At 51.7% G+C, this 13313-nt stretch overlaps 1 protein-coding gene across 1 annotated transcript; it reads right to left on the minus strand.

Moving 5' to 3' along the window:
• Positions 1-9054: 9054 nt before the first annotated feature.
• LOC115659118 (hemoglobin subunit alpha-A) lies at positions 9055-9978 on the minus strand. The gene is made up of 3 exons (XM_030578934.1): positions 9837-9978; positions 9560-9764; positions 9055-9275 (listed from the first exon to the last, which is right to left on the minus strand). The coding sequence occupies exons 1-3, from the start codon at positions 9929-9931 to the stop codon at positions 9147-9149; spliced, it is 429 nt and encodes a 142-aa protein (XP_030434794.1). The 5' UTR covers positions 9932-9978; the 3' UTR covers positions 9055-9146.
• Between the last annotated feature and the right edge of the window lie 3335 nt (positions 9979-13313).

The raw sequence follows: 13313 nt of genomic DNA on the forward strand, positions 1-13313 counted from the left end.
ACTGTTCCCAGCACGGGGCTGTTGAAGGCATTGCTGGTAGCCACCTCTCCCCTCACAGGCATGTTGCAAAAGGAGAAGTAGGCTTTGCTGGCTGTGACAGGCTCTTAATATATCAGACTGGAAATAAGGCATCATTTTTTAACCGAGAGAGTAATTAACCATTGAAACAACTTACCAAAGGGGGGGTGGATTCTCCATCTCTGACCATTTTAAAATCGAGATTGGATGTTTTTCTAAAAGAATCATTTATTAATATTTTCTAGGAATGATTTTGGGCCAGTTCTCCAGGCTGTGTTATGCAGGAGGTGAGACTAGATATTCACAATGGTCCCTTCTGGCCTGGAATCTCTGAATTGCACAATGGCAAAAGGAGAGAGAGAGAGAAGAGGAGAAATAAAGTGGGGAGGGGGGGGAAATAATGTACAAGAGATGGGATAACAGCAGAAACCTACATCTTACATTCCCAGGGGTGTTCAAGATCTAGCTGAAGCTGGGGAAGGGATGGTGTCATTTGGTTCGCTTTCTGGCCTGGTCTGGTCAGGATATCTGTCAGGAACACTACAGTGAGGGTCCAGTGCTGTCATCACAGACTCCTGGGAGATGGTGGAGGTGGCTGCCTCCTTCCAGTCCAGGCATCCCACCTCTCACTAATTGATCCCCAAAAAAATGGGTGGCAACCTCACAATGTCACCAACTTCGCAAGAGCAAAATTCATGAATCAGACCCCCAAAATCATGAGATTGACCCAAAAAGATCCAATCGCCTTTCAGAGTCGGGGCCGGTGTGCGTATGATGTGAGAATTGTCAACCTGTAATGCACACCCCTTCCAACACCATCACTGTACTCTGTCTTTCTCTTCCTCCTGCCCCACACCCCTGAACACCGTCAGCCTCCCCCATCCAATCTCCCTGAACTCCCTCAGCTTCCCATCCCCCTTCCCTCTCAGCTTCCCTCCTGCCCCCATCCCCTGCAACCCATCAGCTTGCCCCTGCCCCCTCAGCCTCCCTTTGCCCCCTGCACCATCTCAGCCTCCATCCTGCCCCCCCTTACCCTGTTCCCCCACAGCCTGTAGGGAAATGGTGGCATCTTGCTGGCTTCAGACCCAGTGACAGTAATGGGAGATGGTGGACATTTTGAAATTCATGAATTGGTGCCTTTTGTCATCTTTTCATGAATTAGGTAAAAAAAAAACCCCAAAATCGCTAGAGTAACAATAAAATCATGAGAGTTGGCCTTACTGATCTCATCCCACTAACATTCACCAGTCAAAATATATTCTGGAGATTTCAGAGCTAAACATTTCCTCCCATTTCTAGAATCATTCAGTTCATTGTCATGCCAACCGATGAGTCTACCAGGGGCCTATCAGACCCCCTAGCACATCTCTTTTTTATTTTAACACTCCAGTTTGTACCAGTCTATTTGTCTCCCAGCTTTTGCTGACTTTCATAAACCATTTATGGAGCAAACTGAGTGAGACGTCTGTTATCTTGGACAACTCGGAGCTCAGGCTTCCACTCAGCATTCCCGCTCTGAACCAAATTCACTTAGAAGTGGATCAGAAGTTGGTTCATAAATCACACTTATTTTATTTTAAAGTAGAAAAGAAAAAACATGTTCTTAGTTATTTGTTAAGGTTTGTACCTTCTGTCTCCTGAAGCTGGGATTTACAAATTGACAAACTGACTTAGTTAGTTCTTTCAGATGTTTATAAAGCTAAGACCAGCCTCAAACTGCTGTTTATATGTTTTTGAGATGTCTACAATGATATAAGCTCTTATTATGTCATTGGCTGGACATCCAGAATGGAATAAAGATGGAAAAAGGACCCTTCTTTGTCTTTTTGCTGCTTGCACTTTTAAAGCTTCACATTGATACAGCCCATGAAAATTCCACGCACAAGTGGTTAAATTTGCTTCCTTAGAGAAACATTTAGCCCTTCTGGCTTTTTTACCCAACTGTATTAACCAAAGCAGCGAGCTGATGGTTTTTTGAAACACTTTTGCATTCAAAAGCTATTTGCAACTCCCAAAGGTGATTAAAAAAATGCAGATGTATTTAATCCAGGGCAGACTCTGCCCACCTGTTTGACCACCAGCAACTGTGAGGACAATGTGGCATGGTGATTTAGCCAATCATGGGGATCTAACTCGCAACACTAGCCCCATGCTCTCTCACACCCACAGACCAACAACACTGGATCACATAAAAAAACAACACAATCAAAATCACACAAAAAAATGTTTGCTGCGGCAACAGTCCTCAGTTCATGTGGTTTGACACTCGATTCTCAGACCATGCAGCAGCACCCAAAATCCCACTGGCACTGTGCTAATAAGGGGGTAACACATTATTTGTTTTTACCCTTTCTGGCCTGAGCACTTAGCCAATATTTGGGGATTTGTAGAGCATTGCTGTTAGGAGTAGAGCCTGTCAAATGTCAGAATTTCCATTCAATGAGAAATTCCAAAATTCTGAAAAACATTTCATGTTGTGTCAGCACAAACAGCAGGAGGCAGTTTCTTTGCTCACAATTCCAAATCTCTTTCCAGCCAGCACTCTGCCCCAAAAGCTCTCTCTCGCTCAACTTTCTCTCAAAACCACCTTGCCAGTGCTTCTCTTGTAGTCTCCTTGGTTTGCCTGCATTTTTCTCTGGCTGCTTACTGTCTGCTTCTGACTGACAGACACACACAGCTCCACCAAAACAATGTGTTTGCATTCAGTCCCCAGGGAAAACCCCTAACCCCACACGGTTCAGCTCCTATTCCGCCTTTCTTTGCTGGTCTGTGGTTTGGCTCGTGGCTTCTATTGTTTCAGCTATCATTAAACAAAAAGGCATTTAGCTGCTCCCTTCACTTAGCCTGAATGAAAGGCAGCTATCGTGACTACCGGGTGACTAAAGGAGGCTTGTGACTGTCCATAGATCAAAGAGACAAGGTGGGTGAGGTAACATCTTTTACTGGACCAACTTTGGTTGTTGAGCAAGACAAGCTCTTCTTGTCTCTCGCACCAAACAGAAGTTGATCCAATGAAAGCTAATACCTCACTCACCTCATCTCTCTAATATCCTGGGACCGACATGGCTACAGCAACACTGCATACACAGATCACAGACACTCCCTGTTATAACATAACACTGGTTTAGTATAAGTCTGCATTAGCAATTTAGGGCCAGATTTTTAAAAGTATTTACATGGCTAGGAAACTGGGCACCTAGGCACTTTTAAAAATGTAGCCTTTAATCTTTAACACTGTCAAACACTTAATTCTTATTGTTTGGGGACGGGGTGGGGGGGTTAAATGCCTTTATATTGACCCATCAAGGTTATTACTCATCACAGGAACTGCAAACCTCAAAGAAAAGGAAAAACGAAACAAAGCTTTGGTAAAAGATGAAAAAACATAAATAACTGTCAGAGACCCGGTGGTTGGCTGGGCTCAGCCACCACCTGTCTGCCTTTGTAATGATGCCAGCAGCACGCTGCGCTCACTCAGTACACAGAGCCTGGCCATGTCCAGCAGAAGATGCTGAGTCAGTGTCTTTGCCAGTGGGCTGCCTTTCTCCTTGCCGATGGGAGAGCAGGTTATCAAAATGGGCAAACAAGCAGATCATCCACCTCCTTTCCTGTGTCTCCGCAGCACACCCTGGGACATGGGCTTTCACAGGCAAAAGGGAGCCTCTTGGTAAATTATTGGTAGCACATCCCTGGAGAGAGACAGCTCAGGGACCCTAAACCTCCCCCACAGTGGCAGCTCTCTTCCCCCACAGTCTTCTATGTTGATCTTGCCTCTCACAGACCTGATCTGAGCATAGGAGAAGCTGGGTGGTGCCCTGTGGTGTCGGGGTCAATTCAGAGTCCTGCTGCAGCTCCTAGCCTGGCCTTTATATCATTTGGTCCTGGCTCCTCCAGAGCTCAGGTAGCTGTCAGCCATGGCCCGGAGCTGTAGTGGGCAGCCCAGCGCATGGGTACAGGGGCACATTTCAAAGCCCTCCATCTCTCTGACACACAGGAGCAGCTCTGTTCTGCTGTGCCCAAGGCAGCTCAGGGCATAGCTGGGATCTCAAATTGGACAATCAGCAATAATATATTACAATAAATGGACACAACATAATTATGCAGCAACCTAACCTGCCCCCTATACACATTGCCCCTTAGAAATACAGATACATACCTCCCTATAAACATACTGCCCCACATCACTCACACAGTCTCTCCCCTGCTATACACACATGTACCTTCCCTCCAAGCACAGACACATGCCCTCCTGCACACGCACATGCTTAGCTCCATGGATGCTCTTAGGTTCAATGGGGAGTTATTGGTATGACAAGCTGTTTGTACAAGTGTTGGCAGAGTTTGGCCAGAGACAAAGGCCTCAGATGCCTGGCAGAGGGGATTCAACCCATCCTGGACAGGGTCACACACACTGTCTGGGGTTTGATCCCCTGGGTCCCTCTGTCGTTCCTCTCCACTGCAGCCCTGGGGGCAGGTCACTCACTCTGAAGAAGGATGCTGTCTACGATCTTGCGTTGTATCTCACATTCAGGTAGTGGTTTCCTCATTACTCAGTGATGAAACATTGTCCATGATCCCTGACACTCTGAGGGAATCCCTCATGTCCTCGCCTCCCCACACACATACACTGCACCTGTCCACACACACTCCCTTGTCCATAGACACACACTCTCCACCAGGCTCACACATCTCCACAAAGCCCAGGATGTGCTGTGATGGGGGGTACCAGGAGGCATGGGGTAGGATGTCAGAGGTGGATCTTTCTTGCTTTACTCTGCTTGAGTGCCATGGTGAGCCTCCTCCCCTGAGCTCAAGGCCCCATTTTCCTGATAAAGCATCTCTTTATTACAGACTCAGTTTGAGGGATGGTGTGAAGAAAGGTTGGAGGGGCCCGAAGGAATCGACGGGTATCTCTCACTCTGGCATTGCAGTTCCAGGATCTTGTCTGCCTCCCTATGAAATCTGTTCGTAGGGCTGCTGCTGTCCTTGCTCTGTGCTGGGGGCTGTGCCGGGGGTGGGACTGTCCCAGCTGCAGCTCTGCCTCTGTGGAGTCAAGCCAGGATTTCACACTTGCTGTTCCCTGGGGTCTTGGCAGATTCCCCGGAGCCTCTACAACCAGTATGTCCAGTGCAAGCACGAACACTGGGCTAATCCTGCTCTAGGGTGACCAGATGTCCCGATTTTATAGGGACAGTCCTGATTTTTTGGTCTTTTTCTTAAATAAGCTCCTATTACCCCTCACTCCATCCCGATTTTTTACACTTGCTGTCTAGTCACCCTATCCTACTCCCATGGCTTGCAATGGAGGATGTGTCCTCACTGGGAGCAGGATGCAGCCCAGCTGTCTGCTAAGCACCAGGGGAATCTTTGCAGTGTCACGGTTTGGAGAATGTGCACAATCTTACCACCAGCCACGCCAAAGTTCTCTCGCCTCTCAGGCACCATCTTGCTGAGCACTCCTTGGAGGTGCTGAGCACCCTCCACTTCCATTTGCCCTAGAGAGCGCTCAGCCCAGAGCAGGATCAAGTCCCTGGAGACTATCCGTTGCCAAAGGCTCCTGACCAAACCCAGAAGGCTGGGCAGTGAGCTCCTGCTGCTTGTCTATCGGCCCCTTGCAGCGGGCGAGGCGCTGCACACCCAGAAGACCAGGCACGCCCTGGCTGGCTGCACCGATAACAGGGCTTAGAGCCATGCTGAGTGTTTGCACCTCACTGCCTAGTGCTGCTGATCCAAATTCAGTTACTGCCTGTTTACCGATCTAGGCCTCACAGTGCTTCTGAATGGAGATTCAGAACCTGCATCTCCCCAGAACAACAGTGTTAGATGCTGTGACCCAAGAGCACAGAGCCCATGAGAGCAAGCATCCAGATGGAGATGCTCTACTGGTGCCTCTCTGCTAGGCATGGTCAGAAACTCAGCATATCTCCTGGACAACAAAGCCCTCATCATCCCGCCTGTGACCTTTCATGTTTGTCTGTAGTCTCCCTTAGCTCATGATTTTCACTGTCACATTTGGGAGGGCAGGAGTGGGGGCAAGTGAGTGCTGGATATTATAGGAGAGGGGGCTGGGCTTTTCTCAGAAGATAGAAACACTGAAAGTTACACAGTGTAAGCACTGAAAGCTAGAAAGTCATGGTAGCTTCATACACAGCACCTAAGCAATGTGCAAGGATGATGCTGGTTTGGCACATGGCTCCTACCCACCTACCTTCAAACCCCCTGACCCAGAGAATGTTAAAACTAAAGTAACTGAAAGGGGGAGCTTCCATGGAGCAGCAGCCTATAGTGGTTCCCTTTAATAGAGACACTGAAAGAGGACATGGCTGGTCTTAGCAGATTGCTCATGCCCAGATATTTCCCCATTCCATCACAATACCACATTGAACCTCTTCACAAAATGTCTTTACAAAAACTAGAAAGCCTGGCCACCAGGATATTGCTGGACCTACTTCCACGAAAGTTCTCTGCAAACGTTTCCCCTCCCCAGTGGAAGAGCATATAGGTTTAACTGAAGATAAGGGAGAATAAAGGTCTGGGCTACTTTAAATGTATTTAGCAAAGTTTCTCTCTCTCATATCTTCCCTTTCTTAAACAGCTGACCACCTCTCCCCAACACAGAGGGTCCTTCTGTCATTCCTTTGGAAATCCAGGGTCAATGAACTATGGGACTTAGAAAAATGAACGTTTCTTCTCTGAGAAGAGCCTCTGCATCCTCCTGTTCATGGGTCTCATCTCCCAGAACTCTGGTTACTTTACAGGCAGGAACCTTCATTTTTTTAGCACATTTTAAACATTCCGGCACTTTGCTTGGTTACCTTGCAAAACCAGCCGGTGGTTCCTACTTCACACTTACTTTATAGATCAGCCTCCAACCAAAGCCATGCACAGGCTTCGTTTTGCTGTTTGGACTCTGGAGGGGTTGATACAGTTAATTATTCCTCTGAATATATTATAACTTCTGAGTTTGCTGCTGCTGAGCTTTCATGGTCTGTGGACTTTGCCTAAGGACCCGAGAGTCCACAGACAGGACACAACTATTATAAGCTCAGCACAAGAAGAAGAAGAAAAAGCAGCCGGTTATACAGCACTTTCCCCCTGATGCTCGGGAAGCACATGGAGTGGAAATGTTATTATCCCCATTTTAGAGACAGGGAAAACTGAAGCAAAGGACATTTTCCATTGGACATTTGCATCTTCTGTTGGGTGCAGTGGGAGCTGCTGATTTCCTGTTGCTGGACAGCAAGGCCAAGAGAGGTTAATATGTGACTTGCCCTGGGTCACACAGGCAGGGCACAGCACAGGCTTCCTATGTGCATGTGGGCAAATATCCCTGCAGTACATGAATACTTGGATAGAAAACTAGATGGCTGACACTCAGATTCTCCATGCTCTGCCATCTTCAGGTTTCTTACATAGCCTCCCATTAGGCACTTCATGCCAGGCACTGAAGTTTTATACACTGTGCTTACCATCATGAAGTTTGAAGGTACAGTTCCTTATGAGCTCCTTGCTCACAGATGCAGTGCTCACAGGGTCTGGAGCTGTTGCAAGGTACTTAAGCTTTCTGCAGGCCCATCCTAACCCTTGTAAGTTCTGGGGTCCTTCCCTGCATACATATTGAGGGTTGCCTTGTTCTCTGTGACACTGCTGGTGGGAGCACCCTGCTGGGCAGTACATGAACTGCTTTCTGTAATAGCAGTTATTCATTATGCCCTTTGAACCCTGAACCTCCTTCTCTGGGCTCTCCCTGGCCTCCCTTGGGATGCAGGAGAGACCTGCTGATCCCCCTGTGCCTGCACACTGCTCTTGTGCCCACCAGCTATGCTGGAGAGAGATCCCAAGCAGAAGCCTCCAGCTCACTGAATCTGCAGGAGCTTCATAAGACAGCTGGTGGGTTCCTGCTCGTGAAGGGGCTCACTGGCTCTGGGCACCAGTGACTAGGCTGAAGAGAACTCATTGCCCCTGGGGATAGGTGCCCTCTGACATCAGTGGGGCCAGACTTGCAGAGGGCAGCATCCCTTTCGCCTCCGAAGCATAGACTTCCAAAGGCCAGGCCTGGGGACAATTCTGAGTTTGCATCCAGGCATCCTTACTGTCTGTCATGGGGTGAGCTCAGGCCATTGCCTTGGGGGTGGGGGATGGGAGCTTGGCAGAAGCTTTTGCTTTTTGCTCTAGCTTAAACCTTGTTCCTCCCTGTTTCCAGGCACCCCTCACCCTTGGCCTGGAGGCTCAGGCTGGGGTTTGACTTAGGTGTGTTTGACTCCTGCCTGCAAGGGAAGGGCCAGGGGATTGGTGCAGGGAGCTCCTGGGCCATGCAATTGCCCCACAGCCTTCCCCAGGGGCCTGTTCACCCCTCTCAGTCTTCATTGGCTTCTACCTGATCCCAGGGAGTCATAGTGCAGAGGCTCCAGACAGGGCACATGCTATGCACCTGCCAGCCCACCCCCGGATGGGGTCCCTGCCAGCCCAACCCCAGGTGGGTTCCCCATCCCCTGCCAGCCTGCCCCCAGGTGGGTTGCCTGTCCCCCTGCCAGCCTCCCCTGGATGGGGTCCCTGTCCCCCACCAGCTTGCCCCGGGTGGGGTCCGCATCCCTTTGCCAGCCCACCCCTGGGTGAGGTCCCAAGGGTGAAGAAAACCAGAGGACCCAGTACCTTGCAAGAAGGGAGAGAGCCGAGGCCCCCAGACAGATTTTCCTAGGCCCCTCACCATAGATGCTGGGACTAGGGGAGCTGTCGCACCCCTGTCTTGAAGTGGTTTCCTTTATATATGGGGTTTACAGTTTGGATTAATGGCTCTTAGCACCTCCACTATACTATAGGGGACGCTGGCTGGGAAGCGCAGCAGAGATGTGGCCTTTGCAACACCCAGGTGCAGGTCCCCCAGGATGGGGTCCCCGCCCGGCCGCCCCGGGACTGTCCTGAGTGGGGTGCTGCCGGGACCCACCCGCTGCTGTCACCCGGCCCAGCTGCCCCCTGCAGCTCGCGCCCTCCAGTCCCAGCCCCGTGCGGCGCAAGGAGAGAGCAGGACAGCACACGTGGAGCGCAAGGCAGCAGGTTTTATTTCAGATCATTGGGCTGCTTGGCTGCGCACAGAGGCTGGCGGAGGCCAGCCTGGCCGAGGCCGCCGCCTAACGGTACTTGGCGGTCAGCGCGGTGGACACAGCGCTCAGGAACTTGTCCAGGGAGACGTGGACCTCAGGGGTAAGGACGCTGGGGTTGTTGCGGCCCACGACCACCACCACGCACAGGCTCAGCAGCTGGAAGACAAGGCGCGCGAGTGAGAAAAGCTGGGAACCGGCTGCGCAGGAGGGGCCACCCAGCTGCCCGAACTGGGCTCAGCTAGCCCGGCACCGTCCTCCCGGCCCTGTTCAGTCATTGGGCGGCCCCATAACCCAGCGGTCCGCCCCGGGGCGGGTGCACAGGGTCAGTAAGGGCTGCGGGCGCTGCACAGGAGGGAGGTTGGGGAGCGCCCCGGGGGAGGGGGGAGCAGCGGGCTCGAGGAGGGGGACGTGGGGGGGAAGCATTTCTGCCGGTCACTCACTTTGAAGTTGACGGGATCCACGCGCAGGGTCTGGGCGTGCAGGTCGCTCAGTTTGCTGAGAGCCGCGGGGATGTCATCGATGTGGTTCACGGCTTCCCCCAGGGCGCTCAGCACCTTCTTGCCGTGGGCCCGGATCTGGGCGGAGTCGTGGTGCAGGTCGAAGTGGGGGAAGTAGGTCTTGGTGGAGGGGTAGACGGTGAACAGCCTGCAAAGAACAAGGTGGGTTAAGGGGGGGGGCTGGCCGGGCGCAGGCGGGGCAGGGCGCAGCGGCTGTTACCTCTCCAGGGCCTCGGAGCCATAGTCCTCCAGGTGGCTGCCCACCTTGGCCCACACAGTCCTCACGTTGGCCTTGTCACCCGCGGTCAGCACCATGGTTCCGGCTCCGCAGCACCAGTCCCTCCAGGGTACCAGCCTGCAGCCGAGGCCACCCTTATATCCCGTCCCGCGGCCCGCCCCGCCTCTCCTATTGGTTGGCACCGGGCCTGCCAGGGGCCCGCTGAGCTGTGCTGCCTACAGGATGCCCAGCAGGAGGCACTGGGCCCCCGGGCACTTCACAGCCCCCTGCGCAAGAAAGAGGGGGCCTGTCCCCCTGGGGGCGCACCAGGGAGAGCAAAGCGAAGGGGCAGGCGCATGTCCCTCATGCTGGAGCCACCAGTAGCCCCTGGGCTCTGAAAGCCCCAAGAGCTGAGCGATTCCGCGGGGAGGCCCCAGACTCGGCAGCGCTGTCCCCGGCCTGCTGCCGAGTGGGCTAAGGGGAGAGCTGTCCACAGTGCTGGGCTCCTCCGCCTTGGCCGGCGCCTATGGTGGGCATCCTGGGGTCGCCCATGGAGCCCGTTGTGGGGCTCTGCCCGTAGAGGCAGCATGAGGCGGCGGGTCTGCTTGGGTGGCCCCGGACGCCTCCTTGAACTACAGACAAAACGAGAGAAACAAGTCTCAGCCGAGAGTATCTTAGCCTGCTCCCTGAATCCTCCGCCGCCTTTTCCCTGCCAGTGTCTGCTGCGTCCGGCAGAGATCACGGGCTGGGAGGGGTGGCCCACGCTAGCGCTACTCAGGGGGCAGTTCCCCCACAAAGTGCTCCCCATACTGCCCCCTCCTATACATTTACCCCGGAAACGCACTATCCCACCTGGCCCCTTCGCACACACTGGCCCCTGCTAGAATGGGCATGCTGGATCCAGTGGTCCATCTATCGCAGTATTTTGTCTTCTGATAGTGGCCAGTGCCAGAAGGAGTGAATAGAGCAGGACAATTATTGAGTGATCCATCCTCTGTCCTCTCCACTCCTGTCCTCTGGCAGTTAGAGGTTTAGGGACACCCAGAGCAAGAGGTTGCATCCATGGGCATCTTGGCTAATAGGGGTTGATGGACCTGTCCTCCATGGAATTCTCCAATTATTTTTTTAATCCACTTATTGTCTCGGCCTTCACAACATCCCCAGCAAAGAATTCCACAGTTTGATTGTTCCTTGTGTGAAGAAGTAATTCCCTATGTTTGGTTTAAACCTGCTGCCTGTTAATTTCATTGGGTGATCTCTGTTTTGTGTGTTATGTGAAGGGGTAAATCAGACTTCCTTCTTTACCTTCTCCACACCACTCTTGATTTTATGGTGTTCTATCACACACACACCCCCCCCTTGTCTCTTCTAAACTGAAAAGTCCCAGGCTTTTCAATCACTCCTCATACGGAAGCTGTTCAATATCTCTCATCATTTTTGTTGTCCTTCTCTATACTTTTTCAAATTCTAAACTTTTTTTAGATGAGGTTACCAGAACTGCGCACAGTATTCAGGATTTATATAGAGGCAATATGATCTTTTCTGTTTTATTATCTATCCCTTTGCTAATGATTCCTAACACTGTTTGCTTTTTTGACTGCTGCTGCACATTGAGCAGTACCTTTCAGAGAACTATCCACAATGACTCCAATATCTCTTTCTGCACTGGTAACAGTTAATGTAGCCCATCATTCTGTATGGATAGTTGGGATTGTGTTTTCCAGTGTACATTCCTTTGCACCTATTAACATCTGCCATTTTGTTCATCTACCCCGTCACCCAATTTTGTGAAATCCCTTCAGGGAAGCTGGAACAATATATATCGTGGGGGTGTTGAGAGCCACTGAACCAAAGTGTAAACCCTGTGTATGATGAAAACCACTTCAAGCAGGGGGGTGCCCCAGCACCTCCAGCCTCTATGGATCCTTTCGTAACTCTTCACAGCTAGCCTTGGACTTAACTATCTTGAATAGTTTTGTGTCATCTGCAAACTTTGCCACTTCACTGTTTACTCCTTTCCCCAGATAGTGTATGAGTCTGTTGAACAGCACTGATCCCAGTACAGATCCCTGCCCCCACCCCATGTACCCCGCTCCATTGTGAAAAATGACCATTTATTCCTACCCTTCATTTCCTATCTTTTAATCAGTTGCTGATCCATGAGAGGACCTTCTCTCTTATTCCACTGTGCCACCCTACACCTCCTCCTCACATACTGCTCCCTCATACAGACTTTCCCCATACACACATCCCCACACTGCCCTTTCATACACACTGCCCCTCCACACACTGTTCCCTCATACATGCTCCCCCTCACACACATTGCCCCCAGGCACTGCTGCTTCATACACACCACTCCCCACACGCTGCCCCCACAGCCCTCGACCCAGACCCTCCACACACACTGCCAACCCGATGATGCACCATCATATATATTTTACACACACACACTGCCCCTTCATATTCACTGCCCCCCACATGCTTCCCCACACTACCTCCTCACACACATTGCCCTATAACACAGACAATGCTCCTCATACACTGCTGGTTCATACATACTGCCCCCTACATGTGCCCTCCCACTGTCCCTTCATACAAACTGCCCCATGCACTGCCCCCTCATATACACTACTTCTTCACTCACTTCCCATCCACTCACTGCCTCCTATGCTGCTCCTTCATACACACTGCCCCCACACATACTTCCTGTTCATACACACTGACCCCTCCACACACACTCTGCCTTTTCATACACAGTGGCCCCCACACCCTGCCCCTCCACACACACACTTCCCCTCACACACACTGCCCTTTCATACACACTGCCCCCACACACTCTACCTCTCCACACACACACTGCCCCCTCACACGCTCTGCCCTTTCGGACACACTGCCCCCCCAACTGCCTCCTCACATGCTCTGCCCTTTGGTACACACTGCCCCCACACCCTACCCCTCCACACACACATTGCTCCCTCACATGCTGCCCTTTCATACACTGCCCCCCCACACCCTACCCCTCCACACACACATTGCTCCCTCATATGCTGCCCTTTCATACACTGCCCCCCCACACCCTACCCCTCCACGTACACACTGTCCCCTTACACACACTGCCCCATCACACACTCTGCCCTTTCGTACACACTGCCCCCACGCCCTACCCCTACACACACACACTGATCTTCCATACACTGACCCCTCAAACAGCTCCTCCCCACACACTACTCCCTCATATGCATTGCTCCACACACTTCTTCCTCATACACACAGCCCCACAAAGAGCACCACACACACAGTGCCACTCCTACACACTGCCACCACACTGTCCCTTCATATACATGGTCCCCTCACACATACTGCCTCCCACACTGAGCCCCTCCTCACATACTATTCCCTCATAAACACTGCCCCTTAACACTATGATTCTTTATACACTCTGCCCCCCACCACTGCTCCATACAATGTCCCCCCATACAC

The sequence above is a fragment of the Gopherus evgoodei genome, chromosome 10 (assembly GCF_007399415.2).
Source record: "Gopherus evgoodei ecotype Sinaloan lineage chromosome 10, rGopEvg1_v1.p, whole genome shotgun sequence".
NCBI classification, from domain to species: Eukaryota; Metazoa; Chordata; order Testudines; family Testudinidae; genus Gopherus; species Gopherus evgoodei.

Bases quoted from the DNA above. Each gene is read 5' to 3' on its own strand.
- LOC115659118 (XM_030578934.1), bottom strand. From the start codon at position 9,931: ATGGTGCTGACCGCGGGTGACAAGGCCAACGTGAGGACTGTGTGGGCC. The intron at 9,765-9,836 runs GTAACAGCCGCT...TGTTCTTTGCAG, and splicing joins GGCTCCGAGGCCCTGGAGAG to GCTGTTCACCGTCTACCCCT. The intron at 9,276-9,559 runs GTGAGTGACCGG...CTTGTCTTCCAG, and splicing joins TGGATCCCGTCAACTTCAAA to CTGCTGAGCCTGTGCGTGGT.